At 37.9% G+C, this 27,944-nt stretch overlaps 2 protein-coding genes and 1 long non-coding RNA gene across 10 annotated transcripts in view; 2 read left to right on the top strand and 1 right to left on the bottom strand.

Moving 5' to 3' along the window:
• The window catches only part of LOC131138007 (protein turtle homolog B-like), a 54,401-nt gene extending 44,987 nt beyond the window's left edge, over positions 1 to 9,414 (top strand). For all 5 annotated transcript variants that reach the window (XM_058086537.1, XM_058086540.1, XM_058086536.1 and 2 more), the window contains one exon: positions 59 to 9,414. In XM_058086537.1, the coding sequence (XP_057942520.1) occupies positions 59 to 273 (215 nt within the window). In that variant the 3' untranslated portion in view covers positions 274 to 9,414. The remainder of the gene's footprint in view (positions 1 to 58) is intronic.
• An 817-nt stretch (positions 9,415 to 10,231) lies between these two features.
• LOC131138009 (uncharacterized) lies at positions 10,232 to 13,022 on the bottom strand. 2 transcript variants are annotated; one of them, XR_009132022.1, is made up of 4 exons: positions 12,961 to 13,022; positions 12,794 to 12,885; positions 12,399 to 12,547; positions 10,232 to 10,635 (listed from the first exon to the last, which is right to left on the bottom strand). It is a non-coding gene; the product is annotated as an uncharacterized LOC131138009 (long non-coding RNA). The 2 variants fall into 2 exon arrangements; XR_009132021.1 differs by having other exon boundaries at positions 10,232 to 12,547.
• A 31-nt stretch (positions 13,023 to 13,053) lies between these two features.
• cfap58 (cilia and flagella associated protein 58) lies at positions 13,054 to 22,744 on the top strand. 3 transcript variants are annotated; one of them, XM_058086543.1, is made up of 18 exons: positions 13,054 to 13,156; positions 13,365 to 13,643; positions 13,732 to 13,880; positions 13,953 to 14,103; positions 14,646 to 14,840; positions 15,042 to 15,179; positions 15,298 to 15,457; positions 16,863 to 16,945; positions 17,049 to 17,240; positions 17,336 to 17,497; positions 19,041 to 19,187; positions 19,404 to 19,544; positions 19,759 to 19,982; positions 20,177 to 20,285; positions 20,439 to 20,543; positions 20,638 to 20,757; positions 21,808 to 21,932; positions 22,302 to 22,565. In XM_058086543.1, exons 2-18 carry the CDS (start codon positions 13,389 to 13,391, stop codon positions 22,402 to 22,404), a joined length of 2,559 nt encoding a protein of 852 aa, XP_057942526.1. In that variant the 5' UTR covers positions 13,054 to 13,156; positions 13,365 to 13,388; the 3' UTR covers positions 22,405 to 22,565. The 3 variants fall into 3 exon arrangements, with proteins under 3 accessions (XP_057942526.1, XP_057942527.1, XP_057942525.1); XM_058086544.1 differs by lacking the exons at positions 13,054 to 13,156; positions 22,302 to 22,565 and adding an exon at positions 22,641 to 22,744 and having other exon boundaries at positions 13,184 to 13,643; XM_058086542.1 differs by lacking the exon at positions 13,054 to 13,156 and having other exon boundaries at positions 13,184 to 13,643.
• The last annotated feature ends 5,200 nt before the right edge of the window (positions 22,745 to 27,944 follow it).

Genomic DNA, 27,944 nt, shown 5'->3' with positions numbered 1-27,944 from the left:
GTAAACACGGAATTTGTGCCTTTTTGCGTCTGTAACCTGTTTATTATGCCTCCTTCAGGTGTCTCCACCTCTCAGACCCAGCAGGCCCACACCTCTCAGGTATTACAGCCCGAAGAAGCTCTCTACCTCCACAGGAAGAAGAAACGGCTCCTCTTTCATGACCCATACACTCGCTTTTCTGCTCTACTGTACCGCCGCCCTCTCCGGGAAGACCAGAGGGCAATTTTGGCTTGTATGGACAATGTAGAACTAGACCACGCCACCTTCCTATGAAAGTCCGCAAGGGTTTAAGGTCATGTAGGATGCGGCTCGACAAAATCGGCTTCTCTTTGCAATTTATTTGCTGCTTGAAGGGGAGGAGCACTCTTTTAGCATTTAGGTTTGGCGCAACCTGTAAGGTCAACCACAAGGGGCTCGTTTGGAACCGGGACAGATGAAGGTAAAAAGAATGAAATCAGGTCACGATAATCTTCCCAATTTGACTCAACATCAAGTTGTCCATGTGTCTGAACGCTGGCCTGTGGAATCGATGCTCAAATATCTAAGCCTGTTCGCTATAGGCTCCAATCACATTATTATTATTATTATTTTTTGAATGTAGAAGGTCACTGAGGCGCATGTTTTTCTACACCAGATGTCTTCTATTTATTTTTATTCCAACATCAGACTGTTCAGTTTCGAGGTATTGAAGCATCTGCCTAAAAAAATATATATATGTAATGCTACATTTTCCGCGTCAAAACCCATACTGAAAATGAATGGACAATATTTTCCAAGTTCTTAACTATTTCAAAATTCTCCCTTTGCTTAAAATACCACATTTTCACCTTAAACCTTGACCTTAAAGGGGACCTATTGCTACTTTTCTGACCCGTAAATGTTGTTAGAATGTCGTATTCTCGTGTTAAACTATCATAGTTTTAGATAATGACGTTTGCGCATTTGGAAGCGAGCCCTGAAAGAAAATCGTGATGGCTGAAAACGCTCGGTTTCAGAGAGTTTTTGTGACGTTAATGCGATCTGACGTCCTTAAATGGGCTGCAGATTGCCACCACTCAGTAAATCTGGAAGTCCTCGGGAGCGCTTGTGAGTCTGACCAATCACAGCCGAGTGGGTGTGCCGGTGGTGGAATAAATTCAACAGAGGTGCAGAATCTGGAAGCTCTTGAAAGCTTTCTGTGCGAGGTTATTGTGTGTAGCTGCTCTATAGGAGTCCACAACTGAAAATGAGCATAATAGGTCCCCTTTAAGAATGACGTACTACTTCCACATGTCATAACCAATTCACAACATTCCAACACCAAAACATTCAACTCATCCAGCTCATCCGTGATATCTATTTCCCTTATTATCCTCCAAATTCCCACATTTCTTAACCATTCCAGTATCAAAACATTCGGGCCAGAAATGTTCCGTATCCCAAACATTCCCACTTTAACCACAATTCTGCAATTTTCATAGAGCGTTTCAGTTTGCATTCACGCTACAGAAATTGCCTTCTCTAGTTATTATTATTATTATTATTATTATAATCAAAACCATTTACTCCAGTACAGAAAACATTCCACTCTTGCACTCCTGCATCAAGAGAGTCCGGCACCCTAAAAAGTAGTGTAGTACTTAGTACTTAGTCGTGTTTTTAGTTTCGGTTCTGCTGCTTAGGTACTATAGAGGGCTCAAGATCCTAACCGGAATAATCTACTCTTAAGGCAAAAACAGCTCCAAAGCGACACTACACAATGGATGCCAGGATTTTGTGCCATAATTACGGAACTTTTCCACATTTTAGGAAGAATCAAGGGTAAACGGTTTTCTTTGAATGCCTGCTTCACTTCACTTTAAATCTGCTGAGATGTTTTTCTGTGAATGTATTTGACACTTTTGTATGCGGTCTCCGTACTGAGACTAAGAACAGCCGTCCTTTAACAACAAATACGTGGAATGAACGCTTTGGGACTAAACCGGAGAAAAATGAAGTGCCATAACCGAGACTTCGATTGATGACGTGATATTTATGATATTAGATTGATCTGCATGACAGGGTTTTCCATTCGGAATGAACCGAGGCTGGCTTTACACTGTAAAAGTACTTTTATTCTCTCTTAAGTTTTGATAAAACAAGGTGCTCGGTTTCTTAATAAGACGTATTCACCTTAGTAATACATCCCTAGTCCTCTTTTATTTTTTTATAGAAATATTCGATGATTTTTCACGATTATTGATTGTCTTCTTGTGTGATTAGCAGTGACGATTCGACCCCAGCTGCAACGCCAACAAACTAATATTCTTATTTGTCTAATTATGTAGTCAATGCCGCTTGGTTCGAGCCCCGGATCGTCAGATAATGTAGTCATAAGGTTTTCCAACAAATCCACACGACTGCAATACGTTTTTCCGTACTTATAGTTTACATTTTAAGTGCCTTTGTTTATGATTAAATACTTCCCAATGGATTGAAATTACATTTTGCAGACATGTAGAATCTACTTAATATTGACTGGCAAATATACAGGAAGTCCCAAAAGTGCATACATAGTACAATTATCAAAACTTCATACTAATAATCAAAACTTCATACTAATAATCAAAATATCATAATAATAATTTAAGTTTTATCGGTTCCAGACCCGACTGCAATAAGTGTATTTCCGCAAAGTAGGATTGAATATTCATAAATGAAATAATTTTGTGGTTAGAGCATAGAAAATCTGTTTATAACCATTTAAATACCATTATTAGAGCCCTCTAGACATGAAATAACACCCCTATAGTCACCTTTACGCTCGTATTACCCAATACAGTAGACGGCATACAAAATAACGCCATCTTAGACGCACGTTAAGACAAGATAGACTCGCCTTAGCATTGACAACGTACTTCCTGGTTGGCATTGTCTCGTTAATGTAACACGACTGACACCAACAGACCAGTGTAGAGTACTACTGTGGTTTAGGACATACTCCTGATGCACTTCAGTCGACCAGTTCAGTTGACCATTCACACAGGAGCTGCTGTCGGCCACTCTCTACACTGCAAAGCTGCTGCTAGCACTCAGCTAAGAGTCAACTCGTTTACCTCATAATAGCAATTCTATTCATCATTTCAAATACTCCCAATGGTAAATATGCATGAAAGTGCTTTGTTGGCATTGTAGCTGGACTTAGCATCACACTGCAAAAGAAAGAAGGGCCACCTCTTCCATCCAGGCAGATTTCAAGGACGTTTGAACGTAAGCCGCTCGTTTGCGATGCTTGCTGAGCACGCAAAGTATGCAATCAAACCTTCCCACTGGTATTGATTAAGAAAAACAGGACTTTGTATTGAACGTTTCTCTGCTAACCGCGTACGCTTTGTGTCGCCGACATGACAGAGGTTTGTAGTAACGTGTAGTACATTGTTGGACGAACGACCGCATCACTCACAGGATATGGAAATATTGTTTTACATACAAGACTGGAAGCAAAGCATACATATTTTTACCGTGTATGCCAAATCAATGCAGTTCTCCCATATACTTATACACAAAACAAAAGGTAGCCCACATATTTTATAGACTAAAATATAGTCAACAAAAACAAATATATGTATATTAAAAATATATTTTATCTCTTTAACAACATTTAGTTTCTGAATACACAACTTTTAGATGACCTCATAAAATATACATATAATAACAAGCAATATTTTAGATTTTACAAAAAAAACGTTGCAGATTCAATGAAATCAGTCCATGGTATGCATGTTTAAAATATAACAATAGAAAATATAATCCCTTTTTTACTTTTATGATTAACATTCTTCGTTGGATGACCTGATAACTAAAAATACTCGACATATTTCTCCTCATAAGATACGTAAAATTGCAGCAGAAAAATGATACAAAGAAAGAACACTGGCAACTTTCATGCATTTGATATGAAAGTTAAGAAGTTACAACTTAGGGATGGCCGATACCGATACTGCAACATGACTGTAATACATGTGTGTGCATGTACTTTGCTTAACATAAACATATAAAAAAATACCATGTTCAAATGGTGCAACGAATATTAATAATACACCAACAGCAAGACTGGAGTGATGCGGTACTGTTGCTGTTGGTTTTTATTAGGCATGAAATGCACATAGCGATTAAGAGCATTTTTGATTGGTCACCAGACCTTGACTGAGAAATGTGAAATTTTGGACAAAAGTTACAATGTGAGTCTTAAAATGAAATGAAAGCTAAAACTCAACCCTGAACCCCCGATGTCACTTCCTGTCCGTGCCACCCGGATCTTATTTATGTGTCAAATGACTTATTTTCTTTTAGTATGTTTAGACTTTAGTATGTAATATGAGTGTAATGGTGACTATAGGGGTGTTATTTCAGGTCGCGAGGGCTCTAATAGTGTTAAAAAAAAAATTATTGGTCGTAAACATTTTTTTTATGCTCTAAGTACAAAAATATTAGATTTTTTTTAAATAAGGAAATGTGGCTGAATGGTGTTGAGTGGTTAGCGCGCAGGCCACACAGCTCAGAGACCCGAGTTCAATTCCACCCTCGGCCATTTCTGTGTGGAGTTTGCATGTTCTCCAAGTACTCCGGTTTCCTCCCACATTCCAAAAAACATGCTAGGTTAATTGGCGACTCCAAATTGTCCATAGGTATGAATGTGAGTGTGAATGGTTGTTTGTCTATATGTGCCCTGTGATTGGCTGGCCACCAGTCCATGGTGTACCCCGCCTCTTGCCCAGCAAGCAAGACAGCTGGGATAGGCTCCAGCACCCCTGCGGCCCTCGTTTGAGGATAAGCGGTAGAAAATGAATAAATTAATGGTGACTGTAGGGGTGTTATTTCAAGGCGAGAGGGCTCTAAGAGTGTTAAAAAAATTTTAGTAGGTCATAAACATTTTTTTATGCTCTAACTACAAAAATATTAAATTTTTTAATCAGGAATGCTACTTCTTTGGTCATGTATGGAACAAATTCACAGTGATAAACGAGGGATTACTGCATTTCACACTCAATGTGCTCCTCAGTTACATAGCTTACGTTAGGCTAATTAACCCACACTGTGGGTAGCTGTGCTAGCTACTGTTCACGCCATGTTGTGCACCATTCAAGTTAAATGAAAAATCAGAACTACTGATATTGATCCAGAGTATCGGATCGGACCATCCCTAATTAAAAAAAAAAACTTAACAAGACAAAGCTTTAATAGCCACACATTTGCCTGCTAAGACAAGTTATAAACGCATGGTGCCGTCACTTTGCGGGAGGGGTGGGGTGGGCGGCGGCTCCCTCCTACAGTGTAGTTGGGTAAAAGTAATTTCAGTGCTGTATTCGTCTGTTGCAGTCTAGCTTGTGTTCAGTACGTTACAAACAATGTAAACCTAGACTAGAGTTGAATTACTGTGAAAATATTATTGAGTAGAGCAGCTCCACGTAGGAATCAAACACACACACCACAAATGTTGAAATGACATTAGAGTCAGCTGTATGGTTTAGAAGTTAGGCTCTCTATGTTTGAACAAACACAGACTTTGAAAATCTCAGTACTGTATTATCACTAAGGACTCCAGATCTGTGGAGAATAGCGTCCGGCTTTGGTTTCATCCGACGCTGGCTGGACACATTTAGACACTTCAAGGACGTTAGAAAAGTAGGAAAGTAGAAAACCTGGTGCTAGTATACGCTTGTACAAGTAAAACATACACTATGTCTCTCCTGCTTAATATATAATGTTCATGATTTGGGAGTAAACATACCGTTGTAAAATACATTTTCTCTTAAACCTGACAACACGACCTACTAAGGTCGGTACTAACGGTACATGTGTTCCTAATCTGATTTTTTTTTTCTTTATGGTTCGGTACAAAGAATTGGACTTATTGATCCACAAGAGAAATTGCTTGGTTTCAGTGCCTCAGTTGCGGAAGAAAAACACTCGATTTGCATATTTACAAATCAAATGTAAACCTAAAGTACTGTAAATACAAGTAAATGTACACTTCATACAAGGGTGGGGGGGGCAGACGCTACAGAACAATAATGTTTTATGATAATTAATAATCTTTTACAAACAGGTGAGGTACCTGTATGACTGAAGTCCTGTAGCGTTCACTGTGAGAACGGAACTGGAGGAGTCTGTTGGAAGGTTTTCACGTTTGTAGTAGTAATTAGCTAGATTTACTTGTGACTGGAAAACAATAACGACATGAACAAAAACTACACTTTTCCATTACTTTAAAACCAAAGTACAGCATGTACCGAACCGTGATTATGTCGTAGCGTTACACCCCGATTACGATTTGGTACAACGATAGATTGTCATTTGAGTAGATTAGACAGAACAAGCAGAAGTGGAAAAAAAAACATAAAAATACAGCAGCAGATACTATCATGTACTCAAATACTTTACGGTTGTCGTAAACTTGAGACATAGCTGATTTTGTTTCTTCGGCAGTTACTTTTACGTCAGCGTGTTGATGAAGTAACACGAAGGAAAAGTACTGTATGTATATTACTACGTGTCAACCGTGTCCAAATCTTGAGTGTATAAGGAAGGGAAGACACTTTGTATATACTAATAATAATAATATGGATTATTATTATTATGACTTTGTATATAATGTCTTAAGTCAGCATACCTTGTCTTAGCTATTTTTTGTACAACAGAGTATAATGCACATATTGAAGACCGAGTAGTGTAGGGTCAGTGACACATTATGACGTTATGTAACAGATCCATGTCAAAAATGTGAGTGAAGGACGCCTCCAAATATGGAGGTGAGTCAAAGAGCTCGCCCCCACCCACACAGAAACAAATAATCCCATATATATGTACTACCGCTCAAAATATTGGGATCATTTGCAATTTTTTGGTTTTATGTCCACGTTATTTTGTGAGGCGTCACCCCAAGATGCGAGGACACAACCAATAACGTAAAGACAACACGCCAACGTGAAAAGTAGTGAAATAACGAAAAAAAGCTAAGAGGCGGGAGATGATTTGAAACAAAGAATCAGATTGATTTTGGCCAGTTTTTAACTTACGACTTTAGGAATTTACGACTTTATTGTCATAATATTACAACTTTTTTTTCTCCCAAATTCACAACTTTATTCTTGTGAATTTACAACTTTATTTTTGTAATACCACAACTTTTTTCCTCCTAAATGTATGACTTTTTTTCTTAAATTTACGACTTTATTCTCATAATATCATGGCTTTTTTCCTCCTAAATTTACATACATTTTTCTAAAAAATTTACAAGTTTAATGTCATCAATTTACAACTTAATTTTCACAATATTTTTTTTCCTCCTAAATTTACTTTTTTTGTAATATTGGAACTTTTTTCTCCTAAATGTACAACTTTAATGTCACTGATTTACAAGTTTATTTTCAAAATATTTGGACTTGTCTTCCTAAATTCATGACTTTTTTTCTCTTCAATTTATGACTTTATTCTCATTATATTACTTCTTTTTTCCTCCTAAATGTACAACTTTTTGTGTAATATTGCAACTCTTTTCTCTGAAATTTACAACTTAATTTTCACAATAATTGGACTTTTTTTCCTCCTAAATGTACTACTTTTTTTGTAATATTGCAACTCTTTTCTCCAAAATTTACTTTAATGTCATAAATTTACAACTTAATTTCCACAATATTTTTACTTTTTTCCTCCTAAATTGATTTTTTTTCTCATAAATTTACGACTTTACTCTCATATTACAACTTTTTTTGTCCTAAATTCACAACTTTATTCTTGTGAATTATCTCATAAATTAAGACTTTCTTTTCATATTACAACTTTTTTCTCCTAAAGGTATGACTTATTGTCATGATATTCCTACTTTTTTCTCCAAAATTTACAACTTCAATCTCATAAATTCACTACTTTATTATCGTAATATACCGACTTTTTTTTGCCTAAATTATGACTTTATTTAATGTTTAATTTCAGATTATTCTAGTTCAATGTGGCCCTAATAGTCACATATTTAATTTGATAAACATTTTTAATCATTTGACATCCCTAATCTTTACTAGAGGAATGAAATTTGCCACGTTTGTGACAAATATTGGTTGTTTTTTTAGGAAACCAAACCAAAAATTAGCAAGTGATCCCAAGCGTTTGAGCTCTTAATATTGCCATGCCATATTTAAGGACAGTTTGTGTTCTAAAGAATGTCTAAGTCTATATTTATTTTTCTATCCATCTGTGCTTTATATGGTAGCAGTGCAGTAGAGAAGAATCTATCTTAACCAGAGTATGGTGCACTACGATACATTTGACTGTACTGTATCCCTCACTGTCTGTTACACGACGAAAGGACATAGCAAACTATTTTTATAGCGACGCCTGCTTTGAATAGCAAATATAACACGTATGATTGTGAGCCGTGGTCTTTATTTATCGTATGGAGGATAGTTAAGGTTTAAAAATGAATGACGCTAAAAGAATGATGATACTATGGTGCTCCCGGCGTTGTACACCTGACAATACGGTTTTCCATGTATTTACCACATGTACAGTGGCTCCCCACGTATTCACAATTCAGCATTTTTGCCACCCTGCAAATTTGCATTTCATGCGGCTCAAAATTTCGAGACTCGGGACGTCATCAAACCAATTGCCTGTCTCACTCACGTGGATCACACCATGTAACTTTACCACACAGATAAACTACTATTTTATACCAATGTGCAACCCGCAAGGCATGCTGGAGGGGGCTTCCCAGCATGTCTTGTGAGTTATAAAGTCATATAAATTGCATGTGTATTAGTGTATTTTCATATTGTGTTTCAACACATGTGTTACGTATTTGTGGTTGCACCGTGAGTGAGGTCAGTAGGCATTGGGGTTGATGAACCCCTGTTGGTTTACAACCCAGGCTTGATCAAAGTGTCAAAAGAAGACATGTTGGAATGCAAACCCTGGGAATATCGGAGATCCACTGTACTGAGTTTTTGATTTTTTTTTTTTTCATTATTTTCCTTCTGCTTTCTGTTGAAGCACAAGCATGTGTTATGTTTCCTGATGTTCTCCAGACTCGCTTGGTGGAGCTTTTCAGCAGCTTCTAACAGGAATCATGCACACTGACAAATGTCAGTTCATTGCCAAAAAAAAAACACATCGTATACCTGTACATTCTGAAAACTGGTGCTATTTCTAAACAGCTGTGGTGCTTTTTTTTATTCATCATTTCCTTGCTTCAGACACAATGTAGCGACATGTGTGTTGTACTGTAGGATCTGAATGTGTGTGTGTGTGGTATTTGCTGTTTCAGGGACATGGCTAAAATCCAGAGGCAAATATTTGAACTCATCCTCATGATGATTTGCTGGGGAATATGGTCTACTTGTTTATTTTCATGTCAACGCGGTGCTTTGATGAGGCTGACTGCAAATAGAATGTGATGTGCCACCTTTTATCATCTGTCGGCTCTTGCCTCTCCAAAATTCACCACTAGATGGAGACAGCCCCCTGCAAAAGTCATGTACTAGGATTTGATTTTAGACAATTTCATCTAATGAAAATAATCGGCACTCTTTTAACCCATAAGAAGCCATAACTAACATTTTCAGTTTAGTGCTAAGAACGTGCATGAAGCTCCTAAGTCAGGGGTGTCCAAACTTTTTCTACACTGAAAAACGGAAGGATACAAGGGCCATGTTCATATTCTTAAAAGCAACACGTGAATATATTGTAAGAATATTTTAAGAAAAAACTGCTAAGCTTGATAAAGGTGAAAAAGAGTATTGTTAATATCAACTTCGGTCTTGGCTTTTTTGTCCTATTTTTGCTGATGTTTTTTTTTTTCAAATATTTCAACGTTCTTACAGGCCACAAAAAAGTTTTTTCTCAAAATCTCAGTTTTTAATACCCTGTCGTACCTTTTGACCTTTGACCGTTGGCCTTTTTTTCTCGTAAATTTGCCACTTTACTTTCATAAATCTCAGCTTTTTTTCAATTTTTATCTTCCTGTAATATGACTTTATTTGCATCATGTTTTTACATTATTCCATAATATTTTTGTTTTGTTTTTATAATATTACCAACTATAATAGTAATATTACATATTTTTTTGTTAATATTTCAACTCTATTCTACTAAAATTATATTATTTTCCTTGTAATATTACAAAATCAATCTCATAAATTTTTAACTTTTTTCTTTGTTAGAATGTGACGTTTTTCTGTAAAAAGTTTGACTTTTACAAAAAATGACTGCTGATTTTTTTAACATTTTTTATTTTTTAAGTTTTCTCATGAGTAAATTGAATTTTAGCAATGTGCTATTTAAAAAAAAAAAAAAAACATCAACAGGAGACCCCAAATGGCCCCCCGTTCCACACTTTGGACACCCCTGCCCTAAGTGTAGTCATGTGAGTATCCCAGGCTTCCAAAAATGGCCATGTGTCAGGTAAGCTAGCTCATTTCCAAAAGTTTTTTTTTTTTTTTTTTGTTTTTGAAGCCACTTAACAAATGTGATGCTTTAATGGGGTGTCAGATGTTACAGTTCAACTCTTACTACTCTGTGTTACACACACTCCCCATCATTTTATTTGAAGTCCAAATTGATTCTTGTGGGTTAAAAATGAATTCTTACCAGCCATCTTTTCCTTCCATATTTGTGGCCATACTGAAAAGACCAAAAAAAGAGAAAGTTATGACAGAAAGAAGTAATTTTGTGACTTCAGTATGTGTACTTCCTTTTCAGGAAGTGCTTATACTGATTATAGTTTTCCTGTGCCAAAACATTGACTATTTCATTGTGCACTTATCATTTTCCTCCAAAAGTGAATATTCCCCTCACGTATCTGCAAATATTTTACTATAGCTTTTCATGGGACAACACGAGGGAAACGTAAAGTAAAAATGTAAAGTAGTCAGTGTACAACTTGTACATTTACTGTCTACCAACACAACTCCACACACAGACATTAGACAGACTTTATCGATCGATTGCATGATAAAAAGCAAACACTCTTAAATAAAATGTAATGTAAAATGAATTCAATGTTTAGTGAGTAAAAATACGGTAAATACAAGTAAATGTACACAAGGCAGTACTAAAATGTCGTGAATTATCTTTTACAGGCAGATGAGGTTTAAGTCATGTAGTGTTCACTATGGGAACAGAACTGGAGGAGTCTGTTGGAGTCGTTTTTACTCTTCACTTTTGCGATGCGGCCTCTCCTCCATATCTATGCGGGGTTCTCGGCGTAGCAAGGAAGTGCTCAAAGAGTGTAAACAATGGAGGAAGCGGCAAGCTACAAACATAACAAAATGAACTTCCATAGCTGCAGACTTGCTTAAGGGGTCGGTATGGCACAAAAAAATAAAAAAAAGGTAATAATACAAGCACTATTAAAAATTAAGAACGTGTCAGAAGACATGGGGCTGCCGTAACAAGCTTGCGCTCAGTGCCATTTAAAAAAAAAAAGAATATTTTAGCCCCACTATAGGGGTGTTATTTCATGTCTAGAGGTCTCTAATAAATAAAAGTCATATAGAAAAAAATAACAAACAGGTTTTCTTTGCTGTAACTACGAAATTATTCAGTTGTAAGGTCGGTTCTGGAAGCAATTGGCCGTGGTAGATGAGGAATTGGTGTACAGTAGATCCTTAATATTTGGGGGAATTAATATAGACTCCCCAAAAATGTGTGCAAATCATGAATATGCATGCATCCACTGTGTAAAGTAGGTACGGTATATATAAATGGTATATAAAACCTGTGTTGTCCCATGAGAAGATATATATATTGTAATAACATACTGTATTTCTAGATATGTGAGTGTACTCACTTTGCTACCATAATCTTGTCATATTTCAGCTTTTCAGTGTGGTCCAATATTTCAAATTACATAGCTTTTACTTTTTTTGTTGACGTGAAAAATCTCCAATTCGATGCCTCAACTTATCAAGTCCCTAAAGTCTAGAAGCTGAAGTTTGGTGAAACTAATTTCTTTGTTCCAAATAACCAAATGCAATAAGTGGAACAAGAGCAACCATAGTTTGGTCTTCCTTTTTTGCCGTCCAATGTTTTGTCAGTTGCAGGCATAGACAACTCAGTACCTCAAAATGCAAACCAGTTCATCCGGAAATCGAATAACTACTACACCTCATGCTACTACTCCAGTCTGTACACATTTTTCTCATGCTTTTTTATATGTTTTTCTTTCAACACAATGTTTTTTTTTGTATTTCCAAATGTCTTGGTATGCTTGTAGAACTGTCCATTCATAATGGTGTATATTACATCACTTTTTATTTATTAAACATGTTTCAATTTTCTAAGACAGTATGTCTCTGTTATTAAAGGGGTCTTCAGAATGTGAAGGACTGAATTTATTTCCTCTAGTCATTCAAATATAGGGTGTCCAACGTGCGGGTTTAGACCTGGCCTGACTGAAGTTGGTCCATGCGGCGCCCTCACATCCGGCTTCTGAGCTCCATGACACCAGTGCTGCTTCTGACAAAGTGTGTGCGACAGTGAGTAGTCCTCTTCAGGCAGGTGAGGTCAGAGGAGCACCAGCGGTGCCTATTTCCTAAAAATATTATTGAAATATTCAAGAAAAAGTATGTTATTTTATGACTTGTAAATTAGGTTGGATAAAAAGTTAGAAAATTATGGGAATGATGTCATAATATTGCTAGAATATTTTTAAAAAAGTTAAGAAAACAGCAGTATATATAACTTCTTAGCATATCTATACGTGTTGGTTTACAAAATATCAAAGTGGCTCTTGTTTACTTCTGTTTTTCAGGAAAAAACGTACATAACTAAAACATACCATCAACGTTGCTGTGATGCTAGCATGCTAGCATGGTAGCAGGTTCATTCAACACATCAAGATGGGGTCCTGTTAAAATGTACAGTGGGAGTCTGGTACAACATACACGATTTAGTCATTTAATGAACTATTCACAAGTCAACAAAGCTAGCAAAAAAAGGTAGTACTTTGATAGACAGGTGACGTCGCGAAGCCATCATTTTGTCGTTAGTGTGACGTCAGACATCCCCGTGCAACGAACGTGCTCTCGCGAGATTATTCGTTACCTAGCAACCATTGTAACCCGTTGCCAAAACTACCGCCGTTCAACACTCACGAGTTTAATTCAGTTTTTGTGGCTCAACTGCGGCAAGTCCTCCGGAAGTAAGAGAGTTGTTGTTTACTCATATTACACGTTTGTAGCGCAGTAGCTTAACTTTAAGTTATCTGTACGTTATTAGCAAGAAATACCACGCGTATACTGTATTATTGGAAGTGATATTCAGTGACGTTTGTAAATTAAGATGTATCTTGTTAATTAACTGTGTGTTATACAAAAATATATATGTAAACACTGTTAATATATTTACAGGAAAAAGTAGCAACAGGGAAAAACATGGCTGAGTCACTGGAAGAGTTCCAGATGGTCCTCAGTGAGCTCACTGAGGGACAGGAGGACCCAAACATGGACAAGATTCGTGAAGAATACGAGAAGCTTCTTAATGCTCTGACCAAGTCCTATGGCAACGAGAAAAGGCTCATGACAAAATGCAAGGAACTCAGCGCAGAGATGGCCAATGCTTCAACTAAATTTGAAGCTGCCTTAAAGATGTCTCACGATGATGAGTCAACCATTTCTTCTCTGAAAACGGTAAAGATCATCCACACCGGAATTTGTTGTATTGTCCAAAAATCCTAAATCTTCAATCAGCAAACCTGAAATGTTTATTCCCGAACAGGAAGTAGAAAAAGCTTGGAAAATGGTGGATGCGGCTTACATTAAGGAACAGGCCCAAATGGAGATGATCAAGAACCTACAAGAGGAGGTTGCCACTCTAACACAACTAGCAGAACAACAAAGTTTGGCCTCTGCCAACCAAGATCAGAGGTGCCTTTCTTTAGACAGCATTGATTTGGTAGTCATTTTTAGTATGCATTGAGTCCCAAAATGTGCTTCCAGTGATTTGCTAAAAATGATCGAAGAACTGACAAATGAACGCGATCGCCTGCTGACATCAGTCGAGAGTCTAAGAGAACAGCTGAGCATCGCCACCGCTAGCAAGCATAAGGCGGAAACTCAAAGGGAGGATGCCTTAAACAGTATCTCAAAGGTACGCCGGACAAAAGTACCGTATTTTCTGGACTATAACTCGCCCAAGGCCAAAAATGCATAATTCGGTAGAAAAAAACTGGAGTATAAATCACATTTTTTGCAGGTAATTTATTTGACAAACTACTTGACCAAAACAGATATTACGCCTCCTCTGGACTACTTTGATACCCCAAAATTTGCTTTGGTGCACATTTATTCGGGCATCAGGTATAAACTTTTGAAAGTTTATAAGATATTGTTTTTGAATTATGTTTTGCGGCTCCAGTCTATTTTCCTTTATTGAGCGAGGAGGTAAAATGGCTCTTTTTATAGGAAATGTTGCTGACCCCTTGAGTAGGAGATATCGGTACAAAAGTCTAGACTGCCCTCTTGTGGCTGTGTGTGAAATTCTATATTTTTTTTATTTATAAGTCGCTCTGGAGTATATATATCGCAGGAACAGCCAACCTATGAAAAAAAGTGCGACTTATAGCCCGTAAAATACGATATACATCAAAACATGATTCTTGCAATTTATTTTTGTTCATTCTCTTCATCCAGCTTCAACATGAGATCCAGCTGCAGCAGAATGACATCTCCCGTGAGCAGAGGTTGAAGGAAAAACTGGAGAAGGAGTTGAATGAGTACCGCATCGACGCGGAAACCAAGATCAGAGAGATTCAAACTCTGAAAAAGGACGCCCAAAAATTCAAAGATGAGCAGCAGAGATCAATGCAACAACTGAAATCAATGAAGGTAGTAAACAAATCAAGTTAGTATTGATTAGGCCTGTCATGATTATAAATTCTACTGGACACAAGTTACCCTGTCTCTGTTGAGGAAAAAAAAAATCTTTCGATGTTTCATATTTCTGTGTGCATACTTCCCCACCAAACTACTGCATTATCACTTAAATAATCCAATAATCATTCCAGTTTGTGTATTTTTTCTTAACAGACTGCCATTGAGAAAGTGACCAAAGACTTGGATCAGTTGCAAAATAAAACCAACAAGCTGCAGCGTGACCGTGATCAACTTGTATCGGTCAGAGAACGTCTCTTTTTGGAAAATCAGAAGAACTTATGTGAACTCAAGGTAAACAGCCCATAATAATACACACGAGTCACAGAAGATGTGAGAGTCAAACTATAAAATATGATTCGGAAAGTTCCTGGCATTCTGACACAACTTCTCTTCCCTCCCCACTTGTCAGTTGCAAGAAGACGTGGTCAATCAGATGCGGCAAGAGATTACCAAAGAAAGAAAGATGAAAGAGGCCATCCAGAAGAAGTTTCGCGTCATGGAGGATCAGAAGGCCGACGTGGAAGTTCAAAGAGAGATTCTGAAAACTCGTATCACTGGTCTGGAGAAAGGTATGCGAGCTTTCACACACCTGTACTTTGAGACTGATGGAAATGATTTATACCCTATCATGGTACTTTATATATGGATCACAATAATATGATCATATCTTGATATGGTGATTAAGGATCAGCCGATATTTGCGTTTTTTCCTTGTATCGGTATCGGCCGATACGCGCGTGGATTTGCCAATATAGTTTCCACCGCGTGATTTACAGTCAGGCATCCGCCGGGGCAGCTTTGTGTTGCCTTTAATGATGACTTGAATGGAGTCAACTCTCATCAACTTTAATGATGAGAAAAATGTTTTATGTATCGTACTAAATTGTGTCAGTGTGATGTGTTTGTGTGTGTGTGGAGGCGGGGGCGGGGGGGGGGGAGCGCGTCACGCTGCTGAGGAGCAGCCATCACATCAATGCTAGATAAATTTAAACCACGACAGAAATGTTTTGCATGTGATTGAATATTTATTCCTTTTAAAGTTGATAATGCAGTTTAAATGTGTGTTTAAGTAAGCTGAATGCTAATGTGTTCAGTGTTTACATTTCAAACAATATTTGTTATCACGGTCATTTTTTCATGTAAATTGAGGGATCAAAAGCAGTATCGGCCACAAATATCGGCCCAAGCAAAATCGGCCATCGGCTAAGGGTGATGGAAAAAAATCAGTATCAACATTGGCCCCAAAAAAACCATATCGGTCGATCCCTAATGGTGATACCGCGGTTCAACTTTAACTGATTTTTTTGTGTAATCTTGCATGTTTTGTTAAATAGCATATGAACGTGCATTGTGCTCTACGTCCTTGTGGTGTATTAGAGCGACCTGTCGGTGCTGTCCTGTGTGTATGTTATTGTATTTATTACTGCCACCAGTAGAGCTGGTTGAATGCTCATGTGACAGTTGAAGACGTGTCCAGCTGGAGTAAATATGTCGCCCCATCACCTCATCTCAGTATGTGTTCATGTACCTGTACTTGTCACGATCGGGCTTCACCCCCTCGTGACAGCTTTCTTAGTTTTCGTCTTTCCTCTCTGTTCCTGGTTCGTGCCCTTATTTTGTAGTCACTTCCTCTGTTGCTGTGTTCTGCTTTCCGTTCCTTGCCATTTTCTCCCGCACCTGTTTTCAATTTCCACACTCCGTATTTAGTTCAGGTGTGTGCTCTTTCATTTGTCGGTTCATTGTCTTTGGTTGGAGTTTATCTTGCTAGTGTGCCATCCTGCTGCATAGCAACAATAAATACATTTGTACCTGCATTTGGGTCCTAATCTCTGCATCCTGGGGTCGAACCTTACAACTCTCAAGCCGCATCGTGACAGTACTAGCATCTTAGGAGCCCACAGTAGCGCTACAATAGCCGACAGCAACAATATTTGAAAAAGGGAGATAAAGTGAGATAAAGTTTTCCTCCTGCAGAGTTTGAGGCTTCTCAGAAGCAAGTGGAAGCTGACAAAAAATCCATCGTGGAGCTGACCAGAGAGCGAGAGCTTTTGAATAAGGTAGCCACGTCTCCTTCATTGTAACTTCCTGTTCATGTTTACACTTAACGCTTTGGATTCACACATTACACTGACTTACGCTGTTGTTGATCCCAACCGTAAGAATGTGGCCAAAGCTGTGGAAGAGACGGAGGAGCAGCAGTGCCTCGTGATGGAGCTTGAGAACGACAAGAAAGTGTTACAACAAGAGATCACAGGATACCTACAGGAGGCCCAGAAGCAGCGCAAGATGATCCAGCATCTGGAGAAAGAGCGTGACCGCCACATTAACGATACTAACACCCTTCTGAAAGAGGCACGTCATGGAGATTCATACTAGATTTCATCATTCAACAAGTTAAAAGATGGAAGGAGATTTTTTGTATTCATGTTGGACTTCTTCTTGTAAAGGTGCAACAAAAAATGAACGAAATAGAAACAAGCGAGATGGCGATACATAACTGGAAGAAGAGAGTCGCTGAAGAAGAAGTCAAGCTCAAAAGGAAAGAGGACCTCCTGGAGTCTGTGATATTGGAGAGAAACCAATACAGCAAAACCCTCGTTGAGGCACAGGTGTGAACCCAGCATACCACTTTGTATAGCACACATGTATTAAACACATATACTAAACTGTAATGTAACAAGGCTTGGCTTTACAAAGAGGCACTCTAAGTGTTGGGAATGAAAACCGTTATTACTGAAGCATGAAACACAGTTAAAACACAGTTATCTCCGAATACGTTGCAATTGGCTGGCGAACAGTCCAGGATATACCCCGCCTGGCTTCAGGACAAGCGGCATAGGAAATAAATAAATGAATGACAAAAACGTTGTCAAAAAAGTTGGAATCTATTGAGAGGAAACAGTCGTAATTTTACGATAATAACGTTGTAATACAGTATATGATGAAAAATAGTGTTGCAACAAAAAGTTGCAATAGTGAAGGAAAAATTTTATATTTTCTAAACCATAATATTATGGGAAACAAACAAAAGAATAAATAGAGTTGTAATTTTTGGTGTAGTTATTATTTCAGGAAAAGTTAAAATGTTACGGGAATAAAGTATTATGTGAATACAAGAACAAAGTTGAAATAATTGGGAAAATGTATGTATGTGTGTACGTAGGTACGTATGTACATATGTATGTGTGTACGTAGGTACGTATGTACATATGTATGTGTGTACGTAGGTACGTATGTACATATGTATGTGTGTACGTAGGTACGTATGTATGTGTGTACGTAGGTACGTAGGTATGTATGTGTGTACGTGGGTACGTAGGTATGTATGTGTGTACGTGGGTACGTAGGTATGTATGTGTGTACGTGGGTACGTAGGTATGTATGTGTGTACGTAGGTACGTAGGTATGTGTGTACGTAGGTACGTAGGTATGTGTGTACGTAGGTACGTATGTATGTGTGTACGTAGGTACGTGTGTATGTGTGTACGTAGGTACGTATGTATGTATGTGTGTACGTAGGTACGTATGTATGTATGTGTGTACGTAGGTACGTATGTGTGTACGTAGGTACGTAGGTATGTGTGTACGTAGGTGGGTACGTAGGTATGTGTGTACGTAGGTGGGTACGTAGGTATGTGTGTACGTAGGTGGGTACGTATGTATGTGTGTACGTAGGTGGGTACGTACGTAGGTACGTATGTACGTAGGTAGGTACGTACGTAGGTACGTATGTACGTACGTACGGTCGTACGTACATGGGTGGATGTGACTAAGTTAATGTAATTTAATGCAACAAATGTACGTATGGCTGTATGTATGTATGTATGTATGTACATACGTATGGCTGTATGTATGCATGTATGGGTGGATGTGAAATGCTGGTCAGTGCTCCTGAAAGTTTTTAGGCCTTAAAACTGAACTGCATACAAAAATCGTAATTACGTCCTTCTGACTACCGAGTCATTTTTTTTCCCTCAACTGCGTTGTGGTTTGAAGAAAAACATGGCCTCAGCTAAGGGCAGAATTATTATGTTCAAAAATGAAACTGGAATTTAGAACACGCATTACACGTTAACTGATGAACCGATTGAATGTTTTCATGTTTCTGCAGTTGGTTGTTATGTTTTTTCCCCCCGCATACATCTCTCTCAGGACAGCATTGCAAAGTTGAGGATCAGGATGAGGGCCTTGAACAACCAGATGACACAGCTGAAAGATGAGGTCACTGCAAAGGAGATTATCATTCATAAAGGCCAACAACACCACAAGCGCTTAGAGCGAGATAACGAGGCTCTCAAGGTACCCCAACTTCACCTGTTCCATCGTTATCTGAGGTTTGGAGTCCAGATTTTCTATCCCTCCACAAAAGGGTCATCAACATGCCCCTTTTAAAACAGTTGTACTTGTTTCAGTTGATGTTTTCCATAAAGTACCTTGGGAGTTGTGTCTTAATCTCTGACAGTACCTTTTGCTGTCTGCCTGATGAGAGTATGTTCCCAATGTGTCCTCCTGCAGGGTGAGCTGAAGCTGATCAAGCACCAACTGGAGGAAGAACTGCAACGTGTTGAGAACTTGAAAGTAGAACAGGACAAACTTGAGAAAATAATCGCTGAAAACGAAATTGAGCGAGTACAAAAGAAAAAACAAGCCGATCAGGTAAGCAAGAGATACCACATGCAGGTCATGACTTTTGTTTCCTTTCTTGGTTGTGGTTTATTTGTTATGCTTAGAGCGGTTACATGGAGAAAAAAAAGAATAAATATAGCAATACAAATGCAATGCAAAATGTGAATACCTAATTTTTCCCCTTTTGTTCATCTCGGATTTCAGTATTCACATTTCATTATTTGTTGGTGAAATGTCCTTCTAGGTGATCAGAGAACGGGACAACCTGGCTAAGCAGTTGCTACAGCGCAATGAAGAACGAACGCTCTTGTATGAGAAGATCAAGATCCAGGTATCGATCATAAGCAAGAGGGACTTCCACCACAATCAGCGAATGGAAGACATCCGCCTCCTCAAGCTGGAAATCAAGCGACTCAGACGTGAGAAGAACATCCTGGACAAGACTGTGCCCAACACAGATGAGCTGAGGTGTGCATGAACGGTTCACGATTTTTAACGACTCCCAACTCCCTTGACATCACTGACTGGCACTTCTGTTGTAATCCTTATTTCCCTCAATCAAACACAAATTATAACCATAATTTTATTGCTTTTTTCTGTTTTTTTTTCCCTGGTCATTGCATTTTCATCATTGAGAGTGGTATTTTTATTTTTATTTTCAGGCGGGAGATGTTTCGCCTACAGAGGGAGTTGGACAAAGAGAGAATCAGGACTGGCATCCTCGAGGAGCAACTAAACCCTATAAATATTCATCGATGGAGGCGATTGGAGGTGATTGACCTACTTGGCTTCTTGGTATCATCCTGCTAAAACATCCAATGTCTGGGAATTCCGGGTGGGCCATACAGCTAATCAATCGGATAGCATGTGACTACTCGTTGTTCAAAGGTATGACTCAATCCCATAAATGAACGTCTGTGACAGGGCAGTGACCCCTGCAAGTATGAACTGATCCAGAAGGTTCACACATTACAGAGAAGACTCATCAATAAGACTGAAGAGTTTGAGGAGCAAGAATTCTTATTACAGGTAACATAGAATACTGGATTTGTGTCACTTATGTTTTTTGCTAAATGTTTGAAATGTATCAACATTTTTTTTTCATCCGCTTGGTCCAACCTAGGAAAAGGATAAGCTATATGTGGAACTACAGCAAGTTTTGGCTCGGCAGCCGGGTCCTGAGACACTTGAACAGCTTCATCATTGCCAGAGGACATTAAGGGAAAGGACCAAAAAGCTCATGGTATCAATGCTTTTTTTTTTTTCACTCTTTTTTCGTAATCTGTCATCAGCTGTCAGAGGGGTCTTCAACCACTGTACATATCTTAGTTCACAAAGACATTGTCAACAAGTACATTATAGTCAGTCAAGCCACAAACAATAATATTTATTCATTTTCTACCGCTTATTCTCACGAGGGTGAGGATGCTGGAGCCTATCCCAGCTGTCTTCAAGCGAGAGGCGGGGTACACCCTGGACTGGTCGCCAGCCAATCATAGGGCACATATAGACAAAGAACCATTCACACTCACATTCATACCTATGGACAATTTGGAGTCGTCAATTAACCTAGCATGTTTTTGGAATGTGGGATGAAACCGGAGTACCCGGAGAAAACCCACACAGAGATGGCCGAGGGTGGAATTGAACCAGGGTTTCCTAGCTGCATGAAGTCAGCTATAAAAATAAAAAAAACACTTCTCCTCCCGTTCTGTGTGGAAGTGGTAAATATAGTGTATATATAATATTCATTAATTCATTCATTTTCTACCGCTTTTCTTCACGAGGGTCGCGGGGGGTGCTGGAGCCTATCCCAGCTGTCTTCGGGCGAGACAGTCCAGGTACACCCTGGACTGGTCGCCAGCCAATCACAGGGCACATATAGACAAACAACGCATGCACGGGGGAGAACACGCAAACTCCACACAGAGATGGCTGAGGGTGGAATTGAACTCGGGTCTCCTAGATTTGAGGTCTGCGCGCTAACCACTCGACAGCACCAAACAATAAAAGTTTTTTTTTTTTTAATGTCCTTGTCATATAAAACATCAACAAAAATGCAACTAAATTTGAACAGCCGGTATCAGATTTTATGGTCTGGGACTTTGGTTTGGGTAGAAAGGTGTCGATTGACATGTCGTCAATCGTAAACTCTGTAAACAAATACAATGTTTCATTTTTCCATAAAAGCTAAGCATGTGGCATTTTGTAATAACAGTATGTACCGAACCATGATTATGATGTACTTCTAATCGTTTTAATCTGAATTGGAATCATTGTTTCAATTGGACAGGCATTGACAGCAGAGTTGAGAGTGCTGGACGCAAAGACGAATGAGTACAAAAGTGAAAATCAAACATTGAACACTGAGCTTGTAGACCTGAAGAAAAAGTACTTCAGTCAGAAAAAGTTACAAAGGTGAGTTATATCAATTAAGGTATTTCTTCATAGGGGTGTCCTGATCCAAAATTGATTGGCAGTCCGTTCCAGACTGGGCTCATGGGACCAAGTCACTGTACATTCTATACTGCTGATAGGAATGTAAAAATACAAACTACCTCTTTAAAATCAAGAATCGCAACAGAATCGGAACAGCAATCGTTCAAAACACCCAACCCTAATCGGGACACCCCTATTTCTTACATTGTATGAATTCATAGCATAGTTCCCAGAGACGCCATCATTTTGGATGTTCACTTTGTTCTGTTTGTCGTTAAAAACAGTCCCGTGTATGAAGCCGACTTTGAAAGTCAGTTTGATGTCTATGCTTTGTGTGTGTCATCTCAGTGAGAAGGCCAAAAGCAAAGTGGAACACTTGGTGCTGCCTCAGTTGATCCACAAGCCACACTTCACTGGAGGAGGCTTCAAGTTTGACGAAATTTACAGATAATGAATATTTTTCAGAACACACTGTCATAATTTATACGTAGGTCAATATCACCAATCAATTCTGCCTCATGAGACTTCATCTTCAACCTCGTCCCTCGTTCTGTCATTCTTAAAAAACAAAGAATATAAAATAAATATGACTGTTTATCCATTGAACTGTGTTATAAATGTGTTGTCTGTACAGTTCCCATCTTTTTGAATATTTTCTGAAGTATTTGTATTTCTGATCAAATACAGGGCAGATTCCTGAGATGAGGCTGCGGCGGTTCTCTCCTCTCAGCTTAAGTGCGCGAGCTGAGCCTAGTGTCTGAGTGCACTGCAGTAAGTGCACTGGATGGCAGATAGCGCGTGCCCGTTTCTCTTTATCAGCAAGTCTGCAATCATTAAGGTGCAGTCAGGAGAGGCAGGTGAGGCAGGACCGGATGTTTATGAAAAAATGAATAACGATAAAATAAAATACATGTCCATTGAAGTGTATTATAAATGTATTTTTTGTATCATGCCAATGGTTATGCCAACATTTTCATTGACTGTATAGACTTCCATACCATTGGATGGTCAACGAAGAGTTAAAATAAGATAAGATAAGGTAATTGTCCAATAAATAAAATTCTCAAAGAAAACAAAACAATTACAAAAAATATGTACAGTATACAATAGTTTACAATAGTAAAACTGTGAAAAGTGTGAATGATGGTGCTGTTCAACTGTGCTGTGCTCTTCACTTTGGACACTCTTCCCTTAGCCAGCCATTTCTCGATGGTGTTATGTGACGCCTCCTTCTCCCAGAGTCTTCGAGTCTTGCTCAGTCTCAGCCTTGGGTGGATTTGTTCCTTCCTATGGCTCATCATTAGTTTTGCCTCAAACCTTCACTTCTGTGGAGGTTGCCCTTCCTCAATTTGGCTATTCATAGTGCGTATGCGTTAATGACGCTAAAAACATTTTACTTAACTGCATACTTAACTACTTCTCTGGCCCCTGTTGAGTGTGTGTTTACGTTTTGTCTCAAAAATCACCGTCCTCGAAAATTGGCATTTTATGCCCTTTTTGGGTCCTCCTGGAGCTCCTGTTGAGTGTGTGTGAGGTTTCCCGTGTTTTTTTTTTTTTTACCAGAAAAGTGCATTAGCAGCAAGTTGAAAAATCTGAAAAAAAACGACATACTAACCCCTTATGTTTTTTGTCAAACTCACAAAATTTTAACACTGGTATTTTATGCACTTTTTGGGTCCTCCTGGAGCCCCTGATGAGCATGTGAGGTTTCCCGTGTTTTTTTTTTACCAGAAAAGTGCATTAGCAGCAAGTTGAAAAATAAAAAAAAAACCAAATAATATTCTCAAAGAAAACAAAACAATTACAAAAAATATGTACAGTATACAATAGTTTACAATAGTAAAACTGTGAAAAGTGTGAATGATGGTGCTGTTCAACTGTGCTGTGCTCTTCACTTTGGACACTCTTCCCTTAGCCAGCCATTTCTCGATGGTGTTATGTGACGCCTCCTTCTCCCAGAGTCTTCGAGTCTTGCTCAGTCTCAGCCTTGGGTGGACTTACGTTTTTCGCAAAAATCACCATCCTCGAAAATTGGCATTTCATGCACTTTTTGGGTCCTCCTGGAGCCCTTATTGAGCGTGTGTGAGGTTTCCACTTTTATTTTTGACAGTACAGTGCTTTAAAAGCAAGTTGAAAAAAATGAAAAAAAAAACGACATACTAATACTACCCTTACGTTTTTTGTCAAAAATCACCAAATTCAAAATCTGGCATTTTATGCCATTTTTGGATGCTTCTGGGTCCCCTGTTGAGTGTGTGTGAGATTTCCCCTGTTTTTTTGACCAGAAAAGTGCTTTAAAAGCAAGTTGAAATAAATGAAAAAAACGACATACTAACCCCTTACGTTTTTTGTCAAAAATCACCAAATTCAAAATCTGGCATTTTATGCCATTTTTGGATGCTTCTGGGTCCCCTGTTAAGTGTGTGTGAGGTTTCCACTTTTATTTTTGACAGAAAAGTGCTTTAAAAGCAAGTTGAAAAAAATGAAAAAAACGACATATTTACGTTTTTTGTCAAAAATCACCAAATTCAAAATATGGCATTTTATGCCATTTTTGGATGCTTCTGGGTCCCCTGTTGAGTGTGTGTGAGGTTTCCCCTGTTTTTTTGACCAGAAAAGTGCTTTAAAAGCAAGTTGAAAAAAATGAAAAAAACGACATACTAACCCCTTACGTTTTTTGTCAAAAATCACCAAATTCAAAATCTGGCATTTTATGCCAGTTTTGGATGCTTCTGGGTCCCCTGTTGAGTGTGTGTGAGGTTTCCACTTTTATTTTTGACAGAAAAGTGCTTTAAAAGCAAGTTGAAAAAAATGAAAAAAACGACATACTTTTTTGTCAAAAATCACCAAATTCAAAATCTGGCATTTTATGCCATTTTTGGATGCTTCTGGGTCCCCTGTTGAGTGTGTGTGAGGTTTCCACTTTTATTTTTGACAGAAAAGTGCTTTAAAAGCAAGTTGAAAAAAATGAAAAAAACGACATATTTACGTTTTTTGTCAAAAATCACCAAAACGAAACATACAAACGACTAACTAACCCCTTACGTTTTTTGTCAAAAATCACCAAATTCAAAATCTGGCATTTTATGCCATTTTTTGATGCTTCTCGGTCCCCTGTTGAGTGTGTGTGAGGTTTCCACTTTTATTTTTGACAGAAAAGTGCTTTAAAAGCAAGTTGAAAAAAATGAAAAAAACGACATATTTACGTTTTTTGTCAAAAATCACCAAAACGAAACATACAAACGACATACTAACCCCTTACGTTTTTTGTCAAAAATCACCAAATTAAAAATCTGGCATTTTATGCCATTTTTGGATGCTTCTGGGTCCCCTGTTGAGTGTGTGTGAGGTTTCCACTTTTATTTTTGACAGAAAAGTGCTTTAAAATCAAGTTGAAAAAAATGAAAAAAACGACATATTTACGTTTTTTGTCAAAAATCACCAAAACGAAACATACAAACGACATACTAACCCCTTACGTTTTTTGTCAAAAATCACCAAATTCAAAATCTGGCATTTTATGCCATTTTTTGATGCTTCTCGGTCCCCTGTTGAGTGTGTGTGAGGTTTCCCCTGTTTTTTTGACCAGAAAAGTGCTTTAAAAGCAAGTTGAAAAAACTGAAAAAAAACGACATACTTTTTTGTAAAAAATCACCAAATTCAAAATCTGGCATTTTATGCCATTTTTTGATGCTTCTCGGTCCCCTGTTGAGTGTGTGTGAGATTTCCACTTTTATTTTTGACAGAAAAGTGCTTTAAAAGCAAGTTGAAAAAAATGAAAAAAACGACATATTTACGTTTTTTTGTCAAAAATCACCAAAACGAAACATACAAACGACATACTAACCCCTTACGTTTTTTTTCAAAAATCACCAAATTCAAAATCTGGCATTTTATGCCAGTTTTGGATGCTTCTGGGTCCCCTGTTGAGTGTGTGTGAGGTTTCCACTTTTATTTTTGACAGAAAAGTGCTTTAAAAGTAGGTTGAAGAAAATGAAAAAAACGACATACTAACCCCTTACGTTTTTTGTCAAAAATCACCAAATTCAAAATCTGGCATTTTATGCCATTTTTGGATGCTTCTGGGTCCCCTGTTGAGTGTGTGTGAGGTTTCCACTTTTATTTTTGACAGAAAAGTGCTTTAAAAGCAAGTTGAAAAAAATGAAAAAAACGACATATTTACGTTTTTTGTCAAAAATCACCAAATTCAAAATCTGGCATTTTATGCCATTTTTGGATGCTTCTGGGTCCCCCGTTGAGTGTGTGTGAGGTTTCCACTTTTATTTTTGACAGAAAAGTGCTTTAAAAGTAAGTTGAAAAAAATGAAAAAAACGACATACTAACCCCTTACGTTTTTTGTCAAAAATCACCAAATTCAAAATCTGGCATTTTATGCCATTTTTGGATGCTTCTGGGTCCCCTGTTGAGTGTGTGTGAGGTTTCCACTTTTATTTTTGACAGAAAAGTGCTTTAAAAGCAAGTTGAAGAAAATGAAAAAAACGACATACTAACCCCTTACGTTTTTTGTCAAAAATCACCAAATTCAAAATCTGGAATTTTATGCCATTTTTTGATGCTTCTCGGTCCCCTGTTGAGTGTGTGTGAGGTTTCCACTTTTATTTTTGACAGAAAAGTGCTTTAAAAGCAAGTTGAAAAAAATGAAAAAAAAGACATACTAACCCCTTACGTTTTTTGTCAAAAATCACCAAATTCAAAATCTGGCATTTTATGCCATTTTTGGATGCTTCTGGGTCCCCTGTTGAGTGTGTGTGAGGTTTCCCCTGTTTTTTGACCAGAAAAGTGCTTTAAAAGCAAGTTGAAAAAAATGAAAAAAACGACATACTAACCCCTTACGTTTTTTGTCAAAAATCACCAAAACGAAACATACAAACGACATACTAACCCCTTACGTTTTTTGTCAAAAATCACCAAATTCAAAATCTGGCATTTTATGCCATTTTTGGATGCTTCTGGGTCCCCTGTTGAGTGTGTGTGAGGTTTCCACTTTCATTTTTGACAGAAAAGTGCTTTAAAAGCAAGTTGAAGAAAATGAAAAAAACGACATACTAACCCCTTACGTTTTTTGTCAAAAATCACCTAATTCAAAATCTGGCATTTTATGCCATTTTTGGATGCTTCTGGGTCCCCTGTTGAGTGTGTGTGAGGTTTCCACTTTTATTTTTGACAGAAAAGTGCTTTAAAAGCAAGTTGAAAAAAATGAAAAAAACGACATATTTACGTTTTTTGTCAAAAATCACCAAAACGAAACATACAAACGACATACTAACCCCTTACGTTTTTTGTCAAAAATCACCAAATTCAAAATCTGGCATTTTATGCCATTTTTTGATGCTTCTCGGTCCCCTGTTGAGTGTGTGTGAGGTTTCCACTTTTATTTTTGACAGAAAAGTGCTTTAAAAGCAAGTTGAAATAAATGAAAAAAACGACATACTAACCCCTTACGTTTTTTTTCAAAAATCACCAAATTCAAAATCTGGCATTTTATGCGATTTTTGGATGCTTCTGGGTCCCCTGTTGAGTGTGTGTGAGGTTTCCACTTTTATTTTTGACAGAAAAGTGCTTTAAAAGCAAGTTGAAAAAAATGAAAAAACGACATACTAACCCCTTACGTTTTTTGTCAAAAATCACCAAAACGAAACATACAAACGACATACTAACCCCTTACGTTTTTTGTCAAAAATCACCAAATTCAAAATCTGGCATTTTATGCCATTTTTGGATGCTTCTGGGTCCCCTGTTGAGTGTGTGTGAGGTTTCCACTTTTATTTTTGACAGAAAAGTGCTTTAAAAGCAAGTTGAAAAAAATGAAAAAAACGACATATTTACGTTTTTTGTCAAAAATCACCAAATTCAAAATCTGGCATTTTATGCCATTTTTGGATGCTTCTGGGTCCCCCGTTGAGTGTGTGTGAGGTTTCCACTTTTATTTTTGACAGAAAAGTGCTTTAAAAGCAAGTTGAAGAAAATGAA

This window comes from Doryrhamphus excisus, chromosome 11, assembly GCF_030265055.1.
Source record: "Doryrhamphus excisus isolate RoL2022-K1 chromosome 11, RoL_Dexc_1.0, whole genome shotgun sequence".
Taxonomy (NCBI): domain Eukaryota; kingdom Metazoa; phylum Chordata; class Actinopteri; order Syngnathiformes; family Syngnathidae; genus Doryrhamphus; species Doryrhamphus excisus.
This window is presented reverse-complemented; position numbering and strand designations above follow the sequence as displayed.